Source organism: Hemibagrus wyckioides, linkage group LG20, assembly GCF_019097595.1.
Source record: "Hemibagrus wyckioides isolate EC202008001 linkage group LG20, SWU_Hwy_1.0, whole genome shotgun sequence".
Lineage (NCBI taxonomy): Eukaryota > Metazoa > Chordata > Actinopteri > Siluriformes > Bagridae > Hemibagrus > Hemibagrus wyckioides.
Window position 1 is genome coordinate 6,433,183 of NC_080729.1, and position 27,697 is coordinate 6,460,879.

At 38.6% G+C, this 27,697-nt stretch overlaps 1 protein-coding gene across 1 annotated transcript; it reads left to right on the forward strand.

Annotated features, from left to right (window-relative positions):
- Positions 1 to 27,697, forward strand: LOC131370760 (gap junction delta-2 protein). Its single transcript, XM_058418217.1, has 2 exons — positions 1 to 760; positions 19,871 to 27,697. Exons 1-2 carry the CDS (start codon positions 690 to 692, stop codon positions 20,712 to 20,714), a joined length of 915 nt encoding a protein of 304 aa, XP_058274200.1. The 5' UTR covers positions 1 to 689; the 3' UTR covers positions 20,715 to 27,697.

Below are 27,697 nucleotides of genomic sequence, written 5' to 3' on the forward strand. Positions count from 1 at the left end.
TCACTCACTGTGACAGTGCCAAAGCAAGCAGAGAACGCAAGAAGGAGGGGTAGAGAGAGGAAAGCAGAAGCCTTGAGAGCGCTGGAGGAGAGACTCGTAGTGACAGAAGGGTCAGAGGGAGCGGTACAGAGAGGAAGGAAAAGAAAAAAGAATGAAGGGCTGAAAAAGAAAAAGAGATGGAAGGATGGGAGAAAGGAAGAAAGACGCAAATGTAGCAGCGAAATCTCCAGAACTGGACAGACACGTCTAAAGGCAGGAAAGAAGATAAACGTGGAGTAACTAATACACGGCGTGTGTTCGTGTGAGGCATCGTGACTGACGGAGATTGCGTGATGCCCTACTGGTGGATTATGAAAGATGAAAGTAAGGACGAGTGTGTTTTAGAGTAAGTCTTGAGCCAGGGTGAGCGTAAAGTGCAGGGGCATCCAGGGTCAGCGTGGAGTGAAGTGAAGTGAAGCTTCGGTTCACGCTTTCATCACATACTCTCTCATCATGGGATTTCAGAAGCTCTCCTTCAAGAAGACCTCATAGTAGGTCCTTCTCTTTTTCACTTCCTCCTGTTGCTGCTCAACTCAACTCTCAGAGAGACACACAGAGAGAAAGAGAGAACGAGTCTCGTGGATCCTGAGGAGCTCTGAGGAGCGTCGAGGCAGTACGTAGTAGTCAGTGGATGCCTCCAGTATCCAGCCATGGGGGAGTGGACCATCCTCGAACGCCTCCTAGAGGCTGCTGTTCAACAGCACTCGACTATGATTGGGAGGTAAGAACACCTCTTTGTGTTTGCACTAAAACCATTTGCTTCCCAGTGTGAGGAATGTGTTAGTCACATAAGAGAAAGAGACCATTTCCATTGAAACCTTTTGTTCCTTTCAAGCCATGAAGGAAAATGGATTCACAAAGGCACTGAGGAAAAATGTGGACATATTGAATATTGCTCTCTATCATATGAATCAATTTTACATGGCGAAAATTTGCTAAACAGTTGTACGCATACATTTCCTGTACTCAGCTTAGGTGAGAGCCCCACTGCAGCCTCACCTATGACCTATGGTTAGTGAATCAACATTTAAAATGGCGATGAAATAAAACAGCTCATACACTGTGCATTTCTGTTGTAGACGTTGGTCTGTTAGAGTGGCTTATGGCAGAGAGAGTGACGTGCTGAGTGATCATATGCTGGTGGGGCTTTGAGATAATCCTATAGGGGACACACACACTATAGCTGGCTCAATGTTTAAATGGCGTCAAATACATCAAGACCTCAGGTGACATCTATTACGAATCACAAACACCTCATTCTACATTGGGTTCATTTTTATTTCTTCATCTAAATATCTAAAATTATTTATATGCCTGTAACAGAGTTGTACATTCCCAAAAAATTCCACACTGCAATTATTTATACACATACACACTTAAGGAGGAATATTTCATTATAACAGTAAATAAATAAATAAATAAATAATAATAATAATAATAATAATAATAATTATTATTATTATTATTATTATTATTATTATTATTATTATTATTATTATTATTATTATCATTATTATATGCAGATAATATGCCAGCTGTAACAAAAAATGCAAACCATAATATTATAATTAATATTAATTTAAATAATAATAATATATTAATACATTTATTTTTGTAATATTATATAATACATATAATATTAATATTAATAATAATAATATAAAAAAATATGAAAGCTGACATTTGAAAGTATCTATATCAACCACAGCTAAAATGACATCATGATTTCCTTTGAAATCACAACAAACCTACCATTTAAATGTAAAACTATATAAATAAACGGCACATGAAATCTAATAAAGTGTAACATTAAAACATAAATTCTACAAATACTATTTTTAGTCATTAGCAATAATACCATCAGGTATTTTCTGATATTCTGCTTTCTTTGGGCAGATTGTGACTTTTGCCTTTCAGGGGTTTGATTTGACACCCTGTATGCATGGAGCTTTAAAGTACCTCCAGTGCTTTGGGGGTTTCCTCTGGATATTCTGGAAGACATATATTGTAGGTTGATTGGTATTTCTAAATAGTCTGCAGTGTGCTCTGTGAGGGACTGGCAACCCTATCAAAGGTGTTACCCCAATTGTGACCTGGGATAAGCTCCAGGTTTCCTGTGCCCTTGTGTGGGTACAGGAGATGGATGGGTGAATGGATAGATACATAGTCAGTTTCTTACCTATTGTAAAGGCATTTTTCCCTTGTTACTTGTTCCCTATGTTTAGTATGACTTGCATGGAAAGAGAACAGTGAGTGCCTTGCACTGGGCAAATATCTAATCTGAAGCTAAATGTCAATTACGTTGTTTAGCATACATTCCAACTAGCAACCAGTAATTCACTTGTCCTGCTTGAAGTTTGTATCTGCGACAGTTTTGTTTCAATAACAAATGGTAGAAATTAAACAGCCCACTATACAATTCATACACAGAACTTTGGACTAGGTTTGGTTTGCATGCTACAATCTAGGCTCAAAGCAAAGCAAGCTAAGTGCATGTACTTGCTCACCAGAAGCACCAGTGATCTCAGCTACGCACTTTATTTTTTCCCATAATGTTTCTATACGTATTTAAAAAGAGGTTGTATATAACTATAAAATGAAAGTTTTCTCTATTAAAACAATAAACAGGAAGTAATTCCAGGTAGGAAGTGAGGAACTGAAGGCATGTCGGACCACATGCTTGATGAAGGATCTAAGATTTAGGATTGAGCCGAGGAATCATCCCGAGAAATACAAGAAATCATTATCTCAGTGACAGACGATTTCTATTGGCTTCAAATTCTATAATACCGGCATGATAAAGAAGCCGGTCAATCACACAGCATAGGAATATGGTTACTAAGCAACAACACACTCCTAATAAAAAAAAAAAAAACAGGCTTAGCTGTATGCCATGGCACATCGTTTTTAAATATTCAGTGGTCAATTGTATGAAATTATCTAAGGCTCGAATTGAACTTGAACAGAATTGAATTCGGGCTTTCGACATTGGAAGGCCATCACTTGTCTTTCAAATAATTAAAGTCATGAGAACACTGTTGCTAAGCAACTGGGAAAATATGGTTGTCAAGCACACAGTCGCTAACGGATAGCAAAGGATAGTGATTTGACTAGCTAGTCATTTATATACAAGCAGTGTATAGAAAGAATGAGACTGGAAATGAGACACGAATATCACTCAAATGTTTCACTTAAACCTGTGGGTAAATTAGTTAGAAAACACTCTGTGTGAGTGAAATTATATCATAACTGCGCTTGAATCAATCAGAGTGGTAAATAAGTTAAAAGTGGAATCTTCTAGTAAAAACAGTGAATGCAACCCAATCTGTATGCAAAAAACCATAATCACCTGATTTTTTATTTATTTATTTATTTTATTTTTTTTACAGCTAAGATATATATTGATTTTACACATTTAGGGAAAAAAATCGCTCATTTTCATAAGCTCTTTATATTATTTCTTTTCTTTTCTTTTTTTTTTTTTTACTTGCCCGTCATTTATTTTCGCATGTGATTTTTACCGTTTAATTTTTTTAATGCGATTTTTACATTATTCATTTATTTTCACACGCGATTTCAACGAGACTCGTTTATTTTCACAAGAGATTTTTACGCTTATTTTGAAAAATGTGATGTTTACATTATTTATTTACGTTCACATACAATTTTTTTTTAACATTTGTTTTATTTTCAAACGAGCTTTTTACATTATTCGTATGCTTTCACGACTTTTATCCACATAAACACATCACATTGCCAGCGCCTGTCAGGATCGAAACACAGCTTCCCCTGTTAAAATGTTTGTGATTTTTTTTCCATTTTTTTTCCAAGGTTAACATATATACAAGTTTTCTGAAAACATCAGTGTACATATACTGTACAACCTGCATTTATAACACAGATTTATAGTATTTATAATATTCAAACAGTGACAGTTCATTGTAGTAGTTTATTGCTAGTTAGACTGTAAGTAAGATTTGAATCAGATTCAACACAAAGCTCCGCCCCCAGACCCTACATTGGCTCATGCTGATTAGAGTTAGCGTAAGCAATGACGATCATGACTGTCCTGACTTTCACCTGGATATTCAGCTGCATGAAAACCAAGTTTTAACACTGGAAACGCACACAATTCATCTGATAATGTTTTATGAGAGCGTTTCCGACTCAAGAAAAACACATATCTCCCTGAGTTTTTATGTAAAGTTGGCTATCCACATAATTCAAAGCTTTATACAGGTCATCTTTATACATGTCCAGAAGCAATGTGTCCATCCCTTCACCAGTAACAAATTACTCCATCATGGACAAGCGTGATGGAGTAATTTATTATCTCTAAATCTCTAAAATAACTAATGACGTTTGTCCAAACCTTCAGGATCCAAACCTTTCTAGCACTGAGGTCATCTATTTTTTTTTATCATGTTACAAATTTTTCTTGTACTATCAAGAAATAAAATATTGTTTATTGCACCTTTAATACACCAGGCTATTAATACTGATGCTGTCGATAAAGTCACCTGTAAGCAATCCGTTGCCTCTCTGTTAATTGAAGGAACATAACAATAAAACAAATCGTGCATGCTTTGCTTTCTCATTGCTTAGCGAAACATCGATCTCCAGCCCATCCTTTGCGCATCCAATCCTTTACATTGCCTCATTTCATCCTTCAAGAAGACTCTTGTTGCGACCATGACACTGATTTGCACAGCAAGCTCAAACCGTTGCTCAGGATACACTTCTGGGTCGAGAACGATCCCACTGCACACTCGTCTCTCATTCATTATTCTACATGCAGAACCGTTCAGTTGCACCTTAGTGCAAGCAGTCAGCATCCTGTGATCACTAGCGCCAGCACAGTCGTGATTACAATCCTGCGACTATAATTAGCAATGCGTCTTTTTATAGCGTCTTGCTTTCATTCATTTTGCCGTCTGCCGAGGATGTTTTTTTTTGTGGGTTTTTAAACTGGGTATTTTTGCAAACTGCAAATCTTTCAGGTGACATTTTCATTTGCAAATCGACTGGGATGAGACATATCTATGAAATACTTGATTATTCGAAAACACTATTATCCCATGGCATAGGATTATGACTCTGACTGTGCTGGTGAGATTTGCAACAGTCGGTTTGGTTCAGGAGGAAAACCGAAGAAGGTTTATGTCTATAATAGGAAATGCAAGGCTGAATCTAGTCAGCTTCCTTAAAAATAACAAAGAGAGAGCGAGAGAGAGAGAGAGAGAGAGAGAGAGAGAAAAGGGTTTTCTCTGGAAAGAAATGAATTCAACCTTGTTTTTTGCCATTTTAAGGAAAGAAGAGCAGGCTTAAAATATGAATTGGTAAACGATGTAAATACAAATGCATGAGGAATAATTTACAGTTGTTATTTTAATGTACACATTTATTTCCATTCTGAATTTGTACAAGAATCCAGACAATACTGTTCTATTTAATCAAGTTTAATGATACGAATAAGGGATTTCTCTAAGAGGGTAATGGTTTTATAGGTTTATATTTTTTGAAACAGCAGATACCAAGCACTTGGAACTTAAAACGGTTTAATTCTTTTGTGTGTAAATGGAGTTGAAGTTTCTGTAATGGAGTCTAGCAGTAGGTCTTTTACTGAAACCTAAAATGGAGATCAGCCTTCAAGATTTCATGTTTATTTAAAGAAAGCTTAATATATCCATTAGCCATCGCCGATGAGATCCAAGCCTTTCAAACAATGCTAACCTGTCCGTAATGAATAGCTCATCTTTAATGCACTGATGATCCCCTAAGGAGGCCATTTTCTAAAAAGCATTTGTGCCATTTTTCAGGCGACAGGAGGAAACACTCGCATCAGATTTCCTTTTTCTTCTTTACCTGATTGGGGTCAGTGCATTAGGCAGTGGTAGATCAATAGAACCATTTTTTTCTCCAACGTACATTTCATAGCAGTTCAGTGGGTTTCTTGGCAATTGGATTCTGTGAGACGTCAGCTAGCAGGGCGCTGAATAAATCTTTTCCATAGATCTGTATGTATGAAATGAATGCATTACCTAAAACGAATGAAGAATGAGTGTACCTGTATCTTTTTAGTGCTCCACATATTCCTATCTGTTATTGTTGTCATCCTTCGACTGACATTTGATTTGGCACAGGTTTTACGCTGGACACCCTTCGTAAAACAACCCTCCCATTTTTATCCAAGCTTGGAACCAGCACTCAGAATTAACCCCTCATTGGCTGGGTTGGTTCCCTGCCTGGAAATCAAACCTGTGTCGTGGCGATAAGAGGACCTGATGGTCCTGCCTCTGGACCACCAGGGACCAAATATTTGTACCTGTATTTGGATTCAAAACCAAAAGTGGGCGTGGTTCAAACCAATGCACACCTCTAGTCTCAACAAGATGAAACCTTCATTTTTTTTTTAAAATGAATAGTGCTACTCCTATTTGTAACCATTTCAAACACATTATCTATTAATCTATATATTTTATTAGTATTTGGTTACAACCAGGATTTTTTTCAGCTACTCTTAACAAAAGACAGAGCAGTTTCTCCTGCATTTTATTTCTAATAGCTTGCAATTATGTCAATAATATAGCTAAAGGAAGGTCATCAGACTGGAGGCTAGCTACACGTCTAGAGACATTAATAATTGGAATTCATATTATGTACCCTCCCTGGTCGTTAGTGAACAGCCAATATGGCTTAAAAAATAAACTATAAAAACAAAGGAATGGAGGTTTATCCAAGTGCTGAACAAAAATGAGAAATTTCTTTTATACCTGGATCTTTAAAAACTGTAGTAACAGTTTCCCTGAACTCTACATGCAGTTCCCGTGATACAGTAAGATCGATGGAGCGTCTACTGGAATGTATTAAAGCAAATGCCATGTGATTAGAATTTATGCTTTCATCCATCCTTCCATCCATCCACCCATCCTTCATTCCATCCATCCACCCATCCTTCCATCCATCCACCCATCCTTCCATCCACCCATCCACCCACCCATCCATCCATCCATTCGTATGATTATCCATTCATTAATTGTTTTTTTTTTAGCTATAATCTCATAGGTACATGTCTTTACGTGCTCGTGCATTTTTTTTCTGAGGATCACAGATATTCCTTTTACTTTCCTTTCTTTCCCTTTACATCTGTCTTACTCTGTTTCATCCTTCACTGCTTACAGGGTCGTCTAAGTTGAAATCTCTGCACAGAGGTCGAGGGCATGAATGTTAAATCTTGAAAATACAACAGAACCTGTTCATATAAATATAACAAAACCTGTGGCTTTATCCACCATTCCAACACTGGGAAAATCTAGTAAATTAAATCTAATAAAACATTTAGACATTACAAATTCCATCTCATACAATTTGCTAATGGTTGAATATGTAAAAAAAAAGGGTTGAGGGGATATTTTTGGAACAAACATATGCAAAATGCAGATGACTAGCTTATGCTAACAGCCTGAGGCCATTAAGAACATTCTAATGATTTAGTTACAAACCAATTTCATTAATTAACCTTTTATCTGTATCTATATTTATAATCTGGGTAACAGGGTATTACATTCATAATGACTGTGCCAGTTAATATCACAAAAATAAAGAGAAATAAAGAGCTAAAATGACTACACTGAAATGTGTCTTGGACCAAATATTCCAAATGTTTCGTACAATTTGTGAACATGAGAACAGTGTGAGAGAATTAAATGTACATTAATCTATAATTGATGATTTATTGAAGAAGAATTCTTGATATATCAACTACAGTGGAAAAATAATATAGGGGCCTTTCTGTGTGGAGTTTGCATGTTCTCCCCGTGCCTGTGGGGTTTACTCCAGGTACTCCGGTTTCCTCCCACAGTCCAAAAACATGTACATTAGGTTGAATTCTAAATTGCCCAGGAGTGAGTGTGTGTGGTTGTCTGTCTATATGTGGCCCTGTGATGGACTGGAGACCTGTCCAGGGTGTACCCCTGCCTTTTCCCCAATGTGTGCTGGGATAGGCTCCAGCAGATCCCCATGACCCTAATTAGGAATAAAGCGGGTATAGACAATGGATGGATGGAAAAATAATATGATTTTAGTATTTTAGGATTACATGTCAAGATAAAGTATAGTTATAGTGGGCCGGGACAGGCAAAAATGCAGTTTGAGGTTTTACCATCCTTTATAATATGTAATACTTTATGTCCATACAGTAAATATTAGATCTTGTGATCTTTTTCCACAGGGGGTTACTTTGTTTTTTGGAACAAATACTTGTTAGGGCTCAAACCAAGAGTAATAATTCAGAGTTTTTAAGTTTTAAAAATCAAAATAATGGTAACAAGAAACACTTGTCAGGCATGTGTTCCAATACTTTTGACAGGAACAAGAGGAGCTTTCAAGCAAAGGGTGCCATGTTCTAAAATTTAAACCTATCTAGATGTAAAACGAAAACTGATATTTTCATTTATCATCTCATTAATATTTCAATTTCAAATGTCTTTAAAATGTTGTAAAAGTAATGGAATGGGCATTGCTGTTCCAATATTTTTGGAGGAGACTGCTTTTTTCTTTTCTTTTTCTTTTTTGTTTTTTTTTTACATGTAACTATAATGGGAACAAATGGCACCCAAAAAGGCTGAGGTTGTCCCGTCTTATAAAAAAGTAATCTCATCTCTGAAAGATTGAATAATACAGAGCTTAGATTATAAATACTGTTGCCTGAAGACGTCAAGAAATAATCATAAGGAATATGTACATACTACTTTTAAGTATGCTAAAACTTCACATTCACACGTGAGGTTTTAAATAAGAAAGTGGGGGGAAAAATCAAGCTTTTAAAGTGAGAGTAAGTGAAATGAGCTTTTGCGCCTCCTTGTTAGACCAGATCTTGTTAGTCTTTTATTGAGAGTGCACACTGAGGCCAAACTCTAATAGGGACTGAGAGTGTGTGTCAGGTTTACCGAGGTTATAAATGCACACAGCTACACACACTAGCCGAGCGCTCTCCACATCGTCTAGCATTTGCTTCAGATAACTAGCGGCTTTGGTGAGCTTAGACAGTACCGTGAATCACTACAACTTGTATGGACTAAATTATATCTAATTTTTGGTGTGTCAGGTTGACGTAGAAACTAAAGAAAGGTTGTCATTAAAACTATCACTGTGTTCAATAGTTTTAGAAGAAAAGATAAAAAAAAATATGTTTTTCTTGTCAGATTTGGCCATTTTTAAACACCCCAACAAAGGGTCAAACCATTTCTTTACCACTGCCTCAAGCTGGCTTTCCTTATTACATAATGAGTCCTTGTGAAGAAAAGAAAATGTCTAAATCTAACCTCAGCCTTGCTTGTTAGCCTTAATTGCTACATGTATTCATTACCACATCAGATAAATCATGTTATTTCGGCTGTTTGTGCAGTGATACTTATAATATTTCATGCTAGCCTACATTAGTTGCTAATTTTGCTAGTAGCTAATCACCGGGTTCGCCACCTCTCACCTCAGAGTGCTGTTAGCGTATTCAGGTTTTTTAATTGCGGTTGTTTTACCTGATTCCACAGCAAACCCTCGTCTAAGTGTGATTATAGAACGGACAGAGAAAGGTGGCGAGCTCGGTAAAGTCGCGGAGCATTACAAATTTGCTTGATATTCAGGAACAAAGGTGCTGGAGGTTAGAAAAAATAATCTTAAATGCACATTATCCGTCTTTACATGGTCTTTACTCATCTTGAAGGGACCTGTTTTGGAAAGCAACTGTGCAAGAAATCCATATTTTATTAAAGTTCCTACTTTTTCCACAGACGTTATGAGCTGCATTCTTGTTAAATCTGTGCTGAATTGCTCATTAAATGAAAATCCGATGTTACAGAAATCACTTGCGTGTCTCATCTGCCTCAAAATATTAGTATGAGGCTCACGTTAAATATAATAAAATCTGTAACATAAGCACAACCCCTTAGATACATTGTGTCTCAAGGCAGATTCTGCTAGACACAAGCTAGCTATGATTATTCATAGCTATTATTCTTCTGTTCATTGGTTTATTACACAGATTGTCCGCCTCGTTCAATCACATTTAAACGCTACTCAGATGGAGTCTACATATTACCCATTCTGATTTAGCTGGATTATTACCAGATTATCAGGGTCTGTGTAACAGAGCTAAGTTTCTGTGTGGGTCTTTAATGTGACTCGAAAAACGTCAGGAGCCATTTGCACAAAGAATTTTACAGCTCGATCATCTCCTAATTGGAAGACGTGGTGGATAAGTGTACTTATCTTTATTTCAGGGAGTCACTAAGACGACAGTGATCATACACGGCTTCTCTCAGAGTTCAGTCGTGCAATATTTTTATTCCAGAAAATGGCTGGATGGATGGATATTGACAAAAAATATCAAAATTGAATTGTCGGACAATGTCCATGCTATTTTCATGATTTTATTAAAACATTATCTCTGTTACATGGGCATTGCATCACTGGGGATCAATATAACTAGTGCTCACATGAACCAGTACAACGTATCAGTACAATTATCACTGGCTAATCATGTTATACATCAGTGCCTTCTTTAAACCAATTCAAGCTCCAGTAATTCACTCTTGACATTATATTACTAGGTAAATATCCATTATTAGGGGACTGGTCAAGATGCCAACATGCAACAATCGCTCACACACTCATTCACACACTATAGACAATTTACAAATGACAAAGTCTAAAACACATGTATTTGGACTGGGGAGGAAGGAAACCAAGGTACCTAGAGGAAACCCCTAAATACCAGGGACAATATTTAAACTTTACACATGGTGGAGGCAGGAATCATACCTCAAACCTGACATGTGAGGCAAACCACTAAGCCGCCATTTCTCCCCGCAGAGAAAAATATAATACAGTGAATAGGAATTTTATTTGTGAGTCTACCGTGGGTCATCGCCATTAACTGCTAATATTTATTCATTAAACCCTAGCTCTGTCTATTACTGTAGGTCTTCCTTTACTGAAGGTATCTCTCAGCCATTTTTCCAGATATGATGGTCAGAGCTGCAAGAAGATTCTGGAAGATTCTGCAGTGCTATTGCTCAGTAGTGCTACAAACACCAGTCTCTTGAAGCTTACAGTGATGTCAAAAGTCACATTTACGCAAATTCATAACAATACACACGAGCCAATTATTCTGAAAAGTTGCTTTAAGGCACTGAGGAATCCAAAATAGTTCAATCCAGTTATTGATCATAACAGGTTGTAATATCATGGGAAATTCTTCAGAACAGACAGCTTTGCTCTTTCACATTTCACATGCTGCTAAGGGAACGGTTGTCTATTGTTGCTACAACATAAAATTGATAATTAGCCTCAAGAGACAACATTTAATGTAACTATTAAGTGATGAAAAAACCGAAGCGTCAGAATTTTGCAATCGCTGTCACATAAGAGGAACAAAACGCTTCAGAACATGTTGTTATGGGAAAAGACTTCCTGTGGGCCACATCACCTCACCCTGATGATTATTTTCCTATAACTCTTTATTGTAGACAAACAGTAATAAAAGTGTTTTATTCCCTATGTAATAAGGCTCTGTTTTGCCCTAGTTCTATAAAATGTGTGTGTGTGTGTGTGTGAGTTATAGGCTGTCACTGTAGCTGTATACATGAGCCAAAGTGAGGAAATGTGTGAAAGCTATTGGATTAAACAGACTATTAACTCTCAAAGACACCCTTTAGAATGTGTTAGACTAAACACAATAGTTCTCTTTATAAACAAAAATGTAATTTTATACAAATGACTGAAAAAAGAAACCTTATTGTGTGTGTGTGTGTGTGTGTGAGAGATAGAGAGACAGAGAGAGAGAGAGAGATGCATTGTCATACACAGATGATCGCCTCCATTGGAAGGCACAAGCAGAAAACAAACACAAACTCGCACACACAGGCGTTTAACACCACCAACACGACCTCTCACGAGTGATTCATATGCACGGAGATACACAACACTTCAGCAGCCAGATGGTCAGCCATACATGAATACACACAGAGAGAGAGAGAGAGAGAGAGAGAGAGAAAGAGAGAGAGAGAGAGCAGCTATATTTAAAGCCAGTAAAAATCAAGCCAACACTCAGTAGCAAAACCAGAAAGTCCTATATCAGGAGACTCCTCACGCTTTTCACAGACTAGCACATACACACACATTTACATGGCATTAAACAATTATCCTCCTGTTTGCACAGACACACAAAGACACACACACACACACACGTTGTGCCAACACAATTCGCTATGTACAACCAAGTATGTATCTGTGTATCAAAACCAAGCAACTAATCTGTGGCCAAGAGGCATCTGGTAGTGTTCTGTAAAATTTAATAATCAGCCTCGCAGATTCACACATTCACACACACACACACACACACAATTGCTCAAAAAGCTCAAGGAATCTGCCATAAAATGAATTACACGCCGGTATCCGCACAAACACAAAATGCAGTGTTCTTTTTATTCCCAAACTCATTAGAGATGCCAGCAACAGCTAAATTCAGTTCGGATTTATTTGTATGCACATACACTTTAGTCTAGACTGATGGTTCGATACCAGACTCTGACTGTCCTGGTACCATTTGTGTGTAAAATCTTTCATATAATGTAGACTACAATGCTTATAATGTTAAGTTGCTTAGAATAAATGAATAGAAATGAGTACTTGCATGTGCAATATCTCTCATTATGTCGCTTTTTGTCTGCATACATTGTTTACAGTTATTTACTATTATTTTCGCTTGCTTAGAGAATGTGAATATCCTTGCATGCTCTTTTGTTTCGGAGTAGGAGAGTCGAACTGTAGCATAAGAATTTCACTGTATACAGATTCCTAATGTGCTCCTAAAGGCACATGACAAAAAGATTTTTTCCCTTGCCAACATCATCTCTGGCTTGCTCATTTTGGATAAATTTTGAAATATATAATTTATATTCTGACTATACAGTATGTATATTTCTGTAAAGCTGCTTTGTGACAATGTTCAGCATTAAAAGCACATTCATAAATAATATTGAATTCAAGTAAAAAGTGAATTGTAGACTTTGGGCAAGACATCGGCTCCGGATCCACTGAGAGAACCACAATGTGTCCCGCTGGAGTTTATGTTTAATGCTATAAATAGAACTATGGAATGCCATTTGAGGCCAGTATTAAATACAGCAATATGACTGTTCTTTCATTAATAGTGTGAGGACCTCCAAAGAAATCAGAGACATTGTGAAGAAGTGAATTTTTATGCATATGAGGTTATGTAGTCAGTTTATTATCTAACTGTCGCCATTATTTACTTCAGTCCACAAAAAAATATGTATTAACACGTTACAATTTCATAATATCTCGTAGCTTCATTAAGTTGTGAACATAATTAACTCTTGAGCAGGATATTAGAAAATAAATGAAATGCAAAATAATAGGATATGCTGAATTTTATAGCTGCCTCATATTGCTTACTATGAATGGCTTCAAATTAGAGGATTATTCCAAAGCTTGCCATCTTTTTATTCATATATAATTAGTCTGTTGGTTTAATTTGGCATACTTTTATGTTATATTGTATTACTTGTATCTTTATATGTATGTTTCGGTTCCTATATTGTTTCCTATCCCTATTTCTTTTCTGTCTCGCTTCTTGTATATTTAAACACTTGGACTAGCAGCTAAAGAAAAATCATTTGGTGCACTGGAACTTGACTTAACCTGAATGTGAATGCACAAATCCCCCTGTGTAAATATCAACAGAATTTCTCTTCAGATTAATAACATTTCCAATTCCATAAGCAATACTACATTGAATGATTTGGAGATCTGTAGAACGATCATGCCAGATGACATAACAGGACACGTTTCTTTCTAGAGACCACAATAACTGCAATAACATTTCATATTTCTTAACTCTTAATAAAGGTGGTTAAGTACATTAAAGCTTGTAGGTTGGAATTGTTATTGCACGACCCTTATCAGACCGGCATGTCAGATCTGGGGTGGATTAAATGGGATTACGGTTAACCTTCCACTGTCCTGGGGCTTGTTCCAAAGTCATATCCGAAAAACAACGACAAAAGGGTTCAGTGCCAGGGGCTGGGAATCTGTGTAGCACACTATGAAGGCATAAAAGTCAATTATTCAAGCAGATGAACAACAGGGGCACCGGGGTTTGCTTAATATCCTTCAGTGAAATACGATGAAGAAGAAAAGACAAAAAGGTTTTCTGATTTAGAACGTCAACCCTGCAGCCAAAGGAACTGCTTTTTGAGCTGATTTAAGAATTATTTCATTATTCCTTAGTATTTATTGGCAGGGTGAAAAGTAACAGTAATCCCCGGAGGAAATATCCATGGGTACATTATGCTATCTTTGCATTTAATTACCAGCTTTTGCATTGGTATCCCAAATAGAAACAACAACAGAGCAAACAAAAACAGAAAAGAAAAAGGAGGAATTGTGCCACAATGAATTATTCTGATCAAGCATCAAAATGATCCACTCATTCCTGGTCAGGGTGGATACAGAGCCTTTCCCCAAGAGGGACACAACCTGAATGTATACCAGGTCATTAGTCTTATCTACCTACTGGCATGTAGTTGGGAGCTGGGAGGAAACTGGCAACCCCAGAGGAACCTCACAGTGACTTTGAAACTTCACACCTGAGCTCAGGATGGAACCGGAGACCCTTCATCAAAATGCTGTAAATGTATTATAATGTAAAGGGAATATTCACAATGTTGAACAAGCTTTCATAGTCGTAAAGGAAAATAGATTTTCCCTGAGATTGCAGTTAAAGAAAACAGTAATAATCTGAATATTCAATGCAATTCAATTCTATATTTAGTTATATAGCGCTTTCAACAGTGGACATTTTCACAAATCAGCTTTACAGAAATATATAAATTTAGAATATAAATATGTTGTTCTTTCGACTGCTCCCTGTTCAGGGTCATCACAGCAGATCATCCAATCCTCATATTTAATTTTGTCCCAGGTTTTATGCCAGATGCCTTTCCTGACACAACCCTCCCATTTTTATCCAGGCTTGGGACCAGCAATAAGAGTTAACTCCTGAGTGTCTACGTTGGTTCCCTAGCCTAGGAATCAAACCCAGGCAGCAGCAATGAGAGGGTGGGATCCTAGTGCTGGACCACCAGGGACAGAATACAAATATAAATGTATAAATATATCCATAATGAGCAAGCAAGAGATGATGGTGGTCAGAAAAAGGCCCTGGGATGACACAAGGAAGAAACCTTGAGAGGAACCAGACTCATATGGGTGATATTGAATAATGCAATTTTGAATAATTGTAAATTATTCAAAAACTGTGTACTATATTGCTATAGCTATAGCTGTGTACTACATGAGCATCAGAGTCATTTCTTATAACTTGAATTTTATGTTTAAGTTTAAACATTTGAAGTTATTTGGAACATCTTGGATCTTGAACATCTTGGAAAGACCTGCCACAGTTCTTCTCCAGACTTTCACTGGCACCACCTCAATCCCACTGAATGCTTTTAGGATGAACTGGAGCAACGCCTGAACCCCAGTCCCTGATCTCTCTAATGCTCTAGAGCAAATTCCCACAAACGCACTCCAAAATTTAAGAGCTGGAGAAAATTTCATAGGGACAATGAGCCTAAAAACCCCAAATCTACTGATGCTAAAGTTATATTCAATATGTTGGCAATGTTTCACAGCATTAACATGAACCCTGAGGAACTAGCCCAAAAGGAAGCCAGGTTAATCAAAATCAGGAAAATTTAAGAGCTGGAGAATATTTCATAGGGTCAATGAGCTTAAAAAACCCAAATCTACTGATGCTAAAGTTATTTTAAGTATGCTGGCAATGTTTCACAGCGTTAACATGAACCCTGAGGAACCAGCCTGAAGGAAGCTGGTAAGGAATCAGATGAAAGGATTTTTCCTCTTCTGTTATAACATAGGGAGGCATGGTAGTTTAGAGGATAGCACGATATTTCCTCCAGGGTTGAGGGTTTGAGTCCCACCTCCACCCTGCATATGTGGAGTTTGAATGCGCTTCAGGCGTTTCCTCCAGGTACCCCAGTTTCCTCCTCCAGTTTAAAGGCTGATTGCCATCTCAAAATTGTCCATAGTGTGTGTGTGTGTGTGTGTGTGATTGTGCCCTGAGATGTGCCCCAAGTCCCCTGGGATAGACTCCAGGTTACCTGGAACCTTGTGTAGGTACAGAATATGGATGGCTGGATGTAATATCTAAGTAACTTGGATAACAATGTTTTCCCCTTGTCATAGTCATGTACCATGTCCATTCAGCAACGAGTGTGTGTTGTTCAATAAGGACCAACCATTTCTATTCTGATTCGCTGTTGTGTTTTTGATTTCTTGTCATATTTTTTGGGTTTTTTTTTTGGCATTGCTGTTGTTATGCTTTTGCATTTTCTACATTTTTTTGTTGTTTTGTACTTACCAACCACCATACAAAAGTGTACTGTGAAATAAACAAATTAAGAAAATCACAAATGCTGACATGGCACCTACAGCTTGACCATGAACACCCCAGGCTACAGCTTTTTGAGCCGGTAAATCCAACCCTATTAGTGTTGTGCGCTCCTGTTTAAACATATACGAACTGTGTACATTTTTCTTTTATCTTTCCTTTTCTATTTAGTAGCCCATTGCCTTTGAGACATGGCGGGTAATTACACTGAACAGAATTTAATTTCATGGGTGGCTGCACATAAGGGGGTGCCGGCGATTGTCTTAAAGCCTGTGTGCTTTCCGGGAAGGCATCGATGGATATAAATAAGTCAATATCAGGTGTGCAAATTCTCATCTACCACCATTTCAGGCAGCTGGTGGGTGAAAAAGCAGCAGGTCCTTCAACAGCCAGTCGTTATCTCATACAGTAACTGCTCCGGCTCATGCCGACCTCCCTCTCTTGTTCTCCTGCTCTCTTTCTGCCCTGTGCTGTTGCCGTGGCAACAGGCGCAGAGAGATGGGTGCAAAAGAGGATGGAGTTGTGGGTAACTCCTTTATCCTACCACCCCCCACCCTCCGCCCCATTCTCCCTCTCTACTGCGCTCTTATTGCCTCTCTTCTCTTGACTAAGTGGCTACAGGGTGACTGGCGTCGTTACTCTCTTTCTCCCGCACACACTACAGTCAGTGAATAAAATAAATCATGATGTCACTTGGCAGATTTTCTGCAATCTACTGCAACAGCGTGCAAAACTTCCGCAGCAATTTAACGCCAAAAAGTGCTTTCAGTGGATGGATTGATTTCTGTGTCGTCACTTATTTAGTTCTTGACTATTAATGACTTAGAAATATAGCCAGTCATGTAGAATGTATAATATAAATAATTATTAAAGATTCACGGTATACACTGAGTGTTTAACATGGCTTCGTTTTTTTTATTGGGCATGCTAAAAAATGATCACACACTTGATATAATGGTGGTGGTGGGGGGGGCGGGCACTCATGAAAAGCTAAGAGTAGGTGGGGGTTGGGACAATGGATAATCTAAAGCTACTGGATGGCATTAAAACACACTACTAATGCAAGAATCTCTTTACTGGCTCCAGTACAGATTAAATGTTTGCTTGTGGACATATTATATAATTCATTTTCTGATGAGATTTTGTTTTCCATTTCATTTCATTGTTTAATCTCCCCTGTGAGCACAAGTGTGTGTGTGTGTGTGTGTGTTTGGTCCATCCCTGCATAAATACCTTATAAATAATTTCCCTTTCATTATTGCTTTCCCCTTTTGCATTTCAAAAAAAAAACTCTACTCGATTCCAGTATACTGGAAGTCACATTCCTCAAGTGTCTACCAACAAACAAGAAACCTTTTTCAGCTTGGCCAGAATCCAAATTTCAAGAAGCGATTGACCCCCACACACACAAACCTGGAAGCTGGACATTGCTGTGCCTCTGTATGTGATTTGGTGCAGATTATTCCTTGTCCTCTTTGACCACACAGCTGGAATGCAAATCCATTATGATTTGGATTAGAAAGCAAGAGTGCTGTCCAAATGAATTATAATATTTATTAAACACCTTCACACATATGGCGAAAGGGCAGATGGCTCCCATTTTTAATAATCTAAATAAAATGAACTTGCCGTACAATTTATGTTGTACAGCCATGGCTGCTCCTGATATTAGATTTAGGGCTTGATAAATACTTTTTATCAAGAGCTTGCCAATGAAGCTATTAGGATTGAGGGATGTAACGTTTTAGTTCAGGTTTCATTGAATGATGTAGAATCAACTATTACGCACACCATCAAAAAGACATTAAAGCTCTACTGGCTTCATGTCGTGTTTCCTCCAAATATCAAACACGTTAAAATCATTTCAGTTTCTCCTCCAAAAACCCTTTTTTTTAATCAGTACACAGGCGTTTTATTATTCTGCCAGCTAAATGGAAATCTTGTAAGACATTTTCAATCAGTATAAACAAATGAATTATCGCAAGTCTGCTTTCAGTGTGAGACGTTTTTACCTCTGATGATAAACTAACACAGGATTTTAGTGGTTGAAGATAACACCTTCACATTTTTTGATGCTTATGAACAAGCACTCAGAGAGCAGAAATGGGTTTGATATCACCATTCACTTGGAACCTATAAACATTTGTGTGATGAAAAAAACTGCATCTGTTTCTTTTCTATGCACATATTGCGCTTAGTAGATGATTAAACACAGAAAGACTGAAGAAAATCTATACATTTCTGAGTATCTACTTTCACATGAGCCATTGTGGAGTGTGGACATGACAAAGAACGTCAATGCTGATCATGAGCACAACAAAAGGAAATCTATTTTTTGGAACAGGAAAAGGAGAAAAGCTTGTTATTAGGGCAGGATGAAACAATAGTCTGGGCTAGAAAGAAACGTTGCGTCGCTAGGTCATACGATTCTGTGTATTTTTATATTTCTTATGACCACTGGTGGTGCTGTTGTGCTTGATTCCGGAAAGATGGGAATCGTAAGACAATAACATAAAAAATCCAATGTGGATGCCTGCTAGCTTATTTATACCAGCTGCACCTGAATATTGCAATTCAATATTCATTCATATTATACACCATTGAAAAGATCATTTTTGCCTTGTTTTGTATCAACATGCCTAAACTAAGTCGACTGAAGGACAGATTCTTCCCCCAGGCTGTCAGACTATTACACAATCAGGACTAACTGGACACCACACATCACTCACTGTTTAACATCGGAAAGCACCGCACTTAATAACTCGCCAGTCGTGATCGTACCGTATCTCTACACTGTACACTGCCCACGTACTACTTGATTTTATTTGATTAATTATGTAATGTATTATATATAACAGATATAATATATAACAGTATACAAACTAACAATTCATATACACATTAAACAGCTTATGTCTAAACACCATGTCCAGAGATATTTATGCACTTATCAAGTTGTGCTACATCCACGTTGCTACAGAGGGTAAGAACTGTTTGCGATCATGCGTAAATGAAACGAAACATCTGCTCTGAAATTCGCTGATGAAGGTTACCCGTATAAACAGGGTTTAATGGCACGGAAGGCGCTGCTATAATTAGTGGCTGAGTGCGTGGCTACGTCAGCCCTCACTTTCAAAATAGGCTACTTCATTGAACGAGCAGAGACGGCCATGAAAAGCATAAGCGGGAAAAAGACTCATTTGCATAGCACAAATATGGCTAATTAGCATGTGAGTGAAAAGATTTACGTCAGCGGAAGCCTCTTTTTGCTTTCATACGCTTTTCTAATATGTTTTTCCCACCCGTCCCTTTTTTTTTTTTTTTTTGCTTCTACAGGATTCTACTGACGGTGGTGGTGATCTTCCGGATCCTCATTGTAGCCATAGTGGGAGAGACGGTGTACGAGGACGAGCAGACAATGTTCCTGTGCAACACCCTTCAGCCCGGGTGCAACCAGGCCTGCTACGACAAGGCCTTCCCCATCTCGCACATCCGCTACTGGGTCTTTCAGATCATCCTGGTGTGCACACCGAGTCTATGCTTCATCACCTACTCCGTGCACCAGTCAGCGAAACAGCGCGATCGCCGCTATTCCTTCCTCTACCCGATCATGGAAAAGGACTACACCCGGGAAGGCACTCGGAAAGTCCGTAACGTCAACGGCATCCTGGTGCAGCACCCAGACAGCGGCGGTGGCAAAGATGAACCTGACTGCCTAGAGGTCAAAGAGATCCCTAATGTAGCACGTGGTATCACCCACAGCAAGAGCTCCAAAGTACGTCGACAAGAAGGTATTTCTCGATTCTACGTCATCCAGGTGGTGTTCCGAAACGCCTTGGAGATCGGCTTCCTGGCAGGCCAGTACTTCTTGTATGGCTTCAGCGTACCAGCCATTTTTGAGTGTGATCGCTATCCATGCCTAAAAGAAGTGGAGTGCTATGTTTCGCGCCCCACCGAGAAGACAGTCTTCCTGGTGTTTATGTTCGCCGTGAGCGGGATCTGCGTGGTGCTCAACCTGGCCGAGCTCAACCACCTGGGCTGGAGGAAGATCAAGACGGCCATACGGGGTGTCCAGGCACGGCGCAAGTCTATCTGTGAGATCCGGAAGAAGGACATGGCTCACCTGTCACAGCCTCCTAACCTGGGCAGGACCCAGTCCAGCGAGTCGGCTTACGTTTGAGCTTTCAAACAAAGTCAGGGGGTTGAAGGTTTGATAGTAACGGATAAGGAGTAGCCTTACCAAACCACACCCCATTTCCACCAACCACTCCATTCCCATGTGTTAGATAGTGTTGTGATGTTGCATGAGAAAGACGATGGGGAGAGATTCTGTTTCTGGAGAGTCTCAAGGATAAATACGAGGGCTGGGAGAGGACAGAAGAGCGGAAGAGCCGTCAGGGAAAGGTGACAGACTTCCACATACAGGAACGACAATGTCTTGGATCACCTTTTAACTACTTTGTAGGGGAAAAAAAATAATAAATTGCACGAGAAAGCAGGAGAGCGTCGTTCCTGCGCTGGATCATAGTCATGGAAGAAAATGACTGTTTATGCTCGGTTTTGTCAGTGAGTCATGCTAAAGAAAACAATGGGGGTGTCTAAACAGATATTTAGCAGATATTTGCTTCTTCGCTCCTTTTCTTCTCTCCCAGTCTACTTCATGTAAACTACATGATGGCACCTTTATATCACAGCGTCCTACACCAGGATGTTCTTTCTCTCTGTTTCAGTCTTTTATCCCTACATATCATATCATAAAGAAGAGAATGAGAAGAGAAAAGTGCACAAAGAAAAGAGTAAAAAAAAAAAAAGAAGCTTATTATATTATACTTTATGATACTATTTAGTGCCATGATTTTAAATGACTTTTACAGCTATATCTATATAAATATATAATTCGATATTTAGTTACCAAATCATCATAAACGTAGAATGAGTTAGCTTTATCCGGAGATAAAGTAAAGCTTTTCATCATAAAGTTATTCTGAGATTTACTATATACAAATGGAAGTTTTTTTCTTTCCGAAACTTCATTTCTACAAAAAAAAAGGGGAGGGGGGGGGAGATATTGTAAAGGTATGACGTTGAAAAAGGCATGTTTACAAAGCACACCCTGTTGTGCAGACGAAATGTGTTTGTTTTGTTGTGAGGGAGCTTTTCTTATCTGACGATTAGCTTTTGTCCGTCCGTGGCGTGTTTTGAACTGCATGCCTTTTACAAGAAAAGAAAGAGAGGAATCATGCATGTACACGTTGCACCTTGTTTATCAGAGAGAGACGGGGGAGAGAGAGCGGCTAAGAGAGAGAGAGAGAGAGAGAGAGAAACTCACTCTGGGAAGGGGTCTGCTGAAAATGCTCTTACAGCAAGATTTCGTTTAGTTCACTAGCCAAAGAGACAAGAGCGTAGAGGACATGGAGGCAGCCTTGAGGGTTACGTCTATAAGAAGTGACACGCACAAGCTCGACTGCTCTAAAGAGACTTCTTAGCCTTTAGTGGAGATAAAGATGGAATGGAATGACAATACTCAAGATCATGTTTTAGTGTCCTTACGTAGAACTGAGTACATTTAATGTCTTTCTATATATATATATATATATATATATATATATATATATATATATGTGTGTGTGTGTGTGTGTGTGTGTGTGTGGTCTGAGCCATTCCCTTAGGTTAAAACAAGGTGTCCCATATCCATGCACACACCCACACACACACACTCAGAGCCAATATTTCAATGAGGCACAATTAGGTCTATATTATCAACACTCGAGCATAAGTGCTTGAGCATGGACTCCACAGATAGTGAGAGCTATAGCGAAGGCGTGGAGACAAACCACAGACTGACGGAAAACTGCCAGGAGAAAGTCAGAGGGAAAAAAAAAAAAAAAAAGAACGAGAGACAGACAGTCACATGTTCTTTTTCTGGTGTGTCAAATACACAAGCTTCTTTGAAAAAATCTGTTTAGGTTTGGAGCAACAAAAGCTGCGATCCAGCCATAACTCTGCTCATGTTTCAGCTCGTGATCTGCAGCCTGGAGAAGGTCGAGGTGCACGACCTACTTTAATTAAACTACTGAAATAAATGTGATTAAAAAGGCTTCCTGTTTCTCCTGCAGCCGTTAAACCAGAATTGGTTGAGAATCAATACAATGAAAAGTAGATTTCTTTTCTTGCATGATGACAGATTTGAAGCGAATTTGACTCACATTTTAGTAAAAGCTGGAAAAAAACAAGCTCTTTTCTGTTAAATGATGCGGAAAAGAAACAGACCAATTATTTAAAGCCAAGAATTACTGTTCCTTCTTCATCAGAACAACAGGTGAGAAAACGCAGGGCAGCTAACCTTACTGTCTATTCCGAGCACCTTATTGACTTTATTGTTCTCTTTCATTCCTTTATGCCCGTAATTGAAGGACGTTACACTTCCAGCCAGACATGCCATCAGCAACCAACCAACCTACCAGTAATTGGGCTATTATGAGAAAAGCATTAAAGTCTAACCAGCTGCTTCCCTAAGTGAGCTTTTCTTCAGCTGATTGTGATTAAAGCCAATACCTCTCCTCGGTCTCTTCTTCTACTACCTTTATGAGTGTTTTAAATACAAAAAGAAAAGCAGAATTTATGCAAATACGGTACTATTTTTTTCTCCCCTTTCTTTTGGCTTGTGTATTGATGTTCTGTGTACTTTCATTCTTGAGGTGTTTCCCCTAATCTGGTCTTCAGGAACCACCAGATGGTCCAGATCTCTGCTCTCTCTCCCTCTCTTTCCCTGAGCTTCTGAAAATATGGCCGAAGCCAGACAATGATTGACTTTTTTGTTTATCATATTGGCAGTCGCTCTTATCCAGGGCTTTGTTGAGTTGTAGGAAATCATACATGCCCTTATGCTAGTGCAGATTGGATGAAGTCTAAAGATGCCAACACATCAACACCCAATTATGGGTCAGGATTGAAGTACTTTTTCCATATAAAGTGTTAATCATATAAAAGCGCTCGTAAGTCTGCATTTAATGAAATTAAGCCATTTGAACACTTCACTCCCAGCAGGGTGCCAGTAAAAAAATCTGGATGCTTGTCTTTCTTGTCTGTTAAAGCAGGATCGTCCTTGGGTTTAGGGTATTTAAGGCAATTTGAAATAAATGTCGACAGAAATTTGGATGGAGACACGAGTTTATGTCTTCACATTAAAATCGTCTTATTTTTAGCCAGAAAAGAAATATGAAGCAAGGTTAAGCATCATAATGTGACAGTTACTTGCATATCTGGGCTTTAGTAAGCAAGGAATTTTATGCAAATGGACTATTACGGGATACAGTATTTCTAATACCCCTGGCCTATGTCTAGAGGAAATGATAGTGCTGGGGGGTGTGGTAGCTTAGTGGTTAAGAGGTTGGACTACTGATTGGAAGGTCATGAGTTCAAATCCCAGGTCCACCACGCTGCTGGTCACCTGAGCAAGGCCCTTAACCCTCAGTTATAATAAATCTGAGATAAATTGTAAGTCACTCTGGATAAGGGCGTCTGCCAAATGCCACAATAGAGTGTAGTGTCTGTAAAATAATGTCGCCAGACTGTAAAATAATCACCAGACTCTTTAGCAAAAGAATATGTAGTCAAACTAGTAGAGAGAAGAAATAAACTTCCACTACTTGGAGGTTTGCAGAAGGCCTGATTTTGGGAAACACTTCAGTACTGTAAAGTGGAGTGATGTTAAGAGGTTTGGGGCATTTGCATTAAGAAAAGAGGTTAATATGCCTGGGGAGTGGAAATATAGATTTATATCTATCTATATATACATATATATCCCTCACCGAAGTACTGTAATATGCAACTTCATTCTTGAATTGGAGTTATAAATGATATTTATAGGCTTGGATACATGCATGCTTTAAAGGAATGTGGCTGGAATTTTGTAATTTATTTTATAAGAAAAAAAGAGTAGCGCTACTTGACAGCAGACTTTCAGCCCTGCTCTGTTAGTGAGGAAAAAGTAAACCAATTGAATCTTGATCTTGACAACTAATTATGCACAAAGTGCAATATTATCATTTGAACAAAAAGAAAATTTCTGTACGTGCTGTGTATCAAAATGTTTTTGATTTTAGTTTTTGATTTATTTATTTATTTATTTTGGAGAATTGTGGTGTTTCCGGGAAAATGATTGGACATTTTGTCTTGTCGCATCATGTCTATAGCCCCTCACTGCCACAGTGTTTTATAGGATTGGTTTTTATGTTGTTTTCATCGATCTTTCCGAGACATAATTGATGTGTTTGTAGCCAAGATCTGAGCGTTCGATCGACACTAGAAACCTTAATCACTGCCACTGGTCGGTCCTTTGCTTTTGAAGCGAGGATGTTTTCTACTATAACAGAAGGTCATAATGTCGATGAAGCGCCCAGAGAAAGTAGTGGACCAGCGTTAATGTCTACTGCACATGCAAAAAATGTCTCAGGTATGTTGATTTTTGTTTTTTGTTTTTTTGTAACCTGACACTCGGAGCGGTACATCGTTTTTACTCTTTCTACATTTAATACTTGGATGGAGTACTTATAATACTTAAATGGATCTTAGTAAAAAAAGCCATTTGGGATTGTACCCACTTTTTTTTAAGTTGTTACTGCCCAATTGTAAGACCTGTAATCTCTACGTTGTGCCGCATGTATTGATGCATTCAAAGACAAACAAAAAAAATTTTTTTTTACTTTACTTTCAGCCATGCCAAGGGACAGTGATGTTGAATATGACTGTTCAAACACCGGTGTTTTATAGGCACACACAGCACATACGATGCGAAGTCTACAATCTTATACTGCCACGTATTAATCCCTTTAAAAAAGGACATCACGGTGTACTAATGTGCTCTCTCCGTGCTCATGCATCCGACTACACCAAGCTCAATCTGGCATGTAGCCTCAGTAAAAGCTATTAAATCACGCAGATTTCCTCGCTGTTTACGTTCGCTGGGTTGGCGCTGGGTTCTTGGTAAAAAAAAATCTTTCCTCTTAAGCAGATCCAAAACAAGTAAAACCTGGTGACAGAATGGTGGGCATGGAGAGAGTCAATACTCAAAATCAGGGTTCTTTATAGTAACCAGGGTAGCAACGCAATTTTCGATCACTGCCTCCTAAACAAGCCGTTGTTTTGATTCCATGTGTATCTCAGCATACTACACCTCTAACACTGGTGTTGAGCATTGATCTACTAACATATTCAACGATAGCAGACTTTATAAAGATATATCTCAGCAAGGCCAATTCATACTATTTTTACGTGAGGGCTAAATAACAGCAAGGTCGCTAAACAATCGCTTTTAGCGTTAATTAATAAACGAAACCAATCATAATATCCGTAAGAAGTGCTAACATTCTTTGAAACTTGGATTCTTAGATTCTGTCAAGTCTTGACCCTTTAACAGATTAGTTCACGGCAACAATTCTTTTTTGCAATGCTGGCATTCATTAAGAGTCTTGAAGTTGCTCATCAAATTCCTAAAAAGACAACTTCAATCAGAGAAGGTACAAAGCCATAATCAAACTTTAAAAGCCACTCTGTAAATTCATTTACATTTTTTCCCTCTATTTTCTTCTCAGTTTGGTCACTGGGTACCAAACGGAGAGTGCAAAGGCTAACACATGAGACACCAACTGCATCTTTTCAAGCCTTTGCTAATGTAACACACTCAGAGGAAAGTGCTGTCTTCCTCATGAGCTTACAGACACCCAGGATTGGCTAGTTTTGCTGTGATTGACATGGCAGAGAGAGTACGTCACCCTTCCCTCAAGAGCGCACAGCCAGTTTAGCTCCTTCGGCTCTCAGCTACAGTCAGGTTTTAACGCAGTTCTCAATCAGTTATCTGTCACTGCTGGGCCCTTAAACAAGGCTCTTCTGCTTCAGGGCGGATGTATCGTAGCTGATCTTGCCCTCTGACTCCAAATTCATAAGCTGGGACATGTGCAAAAAAGGATTTCTCTGTGTTTTGAAATGACTACGTGATGAATAAAGGCTTCTTCTTCTTCTTAGGATAATATAAATCAATGGAGGCCATTTCATCCACAGTGTGCAGGATGTTGTAGCATTGCTTCCTAACAGCTTCAGGGTTCCTGACGTTAGGTTACTCTCTGTAAAGACTTTTGGAAAGATGTTCTGCTGATCCTCTGGTTTTCACCTAATTCTCATTCATGAGTCATGAAGGATCCAGTGCTTATAGTGGAAATGTGGGGCACGAGGCAGGAATACACACTGGAGGTACTTCTGTGCCAGGAAGTAGGTTGCCTACTGTAAAGTGAACGAGTGTGAAATTGTGTATGTTCACCGTGTCATGAAAAGGACCGGAATCTCGTTCAGGGTGTATTCCAGCCTCGTGGCCTTCATTTCCCGCTATAGTCTCTGGATGACCTTGACCGTGAATGTGAGTAAAAAAACCTGATGGCAACCTTTACTGCAATGCATTTAGCATTCAAGCCTTTCTCATGCTGTTTTTCTTTATTCACAAATTATGAAGAGAAATGAAAGGGGGTGGGGTCAGACGAGGTAGAGAGAACGCTTGTCGCAATTTGCCCCACAGGCAGCCCAGGGATCAAACTGCTCCTGTAAGAGCATTTAAAAGATATTGAGACTTTAAGAATCCAAGATTTGGACTTTTTCCCCTAAAGCCATATAAAGGAAAAAAAGCTGGTGTTTATTTTGTATGCAACTTATTGCACTGGCATTACAGCATCATTAACACCATGTTTCAGGAAGAAATACAATCTGTGCTAACAAACACTATGGCTTCGTGTTGGAACCAGGAATTTTACTGGTGATTGTGAATATGTAGCATTTTAAGGTTAGCCTGCAACCAAGGCTGTTATGTCATGATTTATTTATAAATAGGGGTTTGGATTTGTGTACAATTTCTAGCTTCGGGTTGGAATAACATCGTCGTCATACTAACGTGCACAAAACTCGACAAAAATAAGAGTGGTACTTGTCTTCACCGTCTTAAGCTGCCGCAAAAAGAAACGAAAAAACACTTCTATCTTTAGCCAAGAAGTGAAACTGTCACAAACAGCTGTAAAAGTGGCAGCCTGCTGTACTTGTTAATACAGACGCAGCTGTGCTTTTACTCTTCACACTCTTCACATGCCGAAAACATTCAGGTTTGCTGAGCCATCTGACACA

Bases quoted from the DNA above. Each gene is read 5' to 3' on its own strand.
- LOC131370760 (XM_058418217.1), top strand. From the start codon at position 690: ATGGGGGAGTGGACCATCCTCGAACGCCTCCTAGAGGCTGCTGTTCAA. The intron at 761-19,870 runs GTAAGAACACCT...TTGCTTCTACAG, and splicing joins CACTCGACTATGATTGGGAG to GATTCTACTGACGGTGGTGG.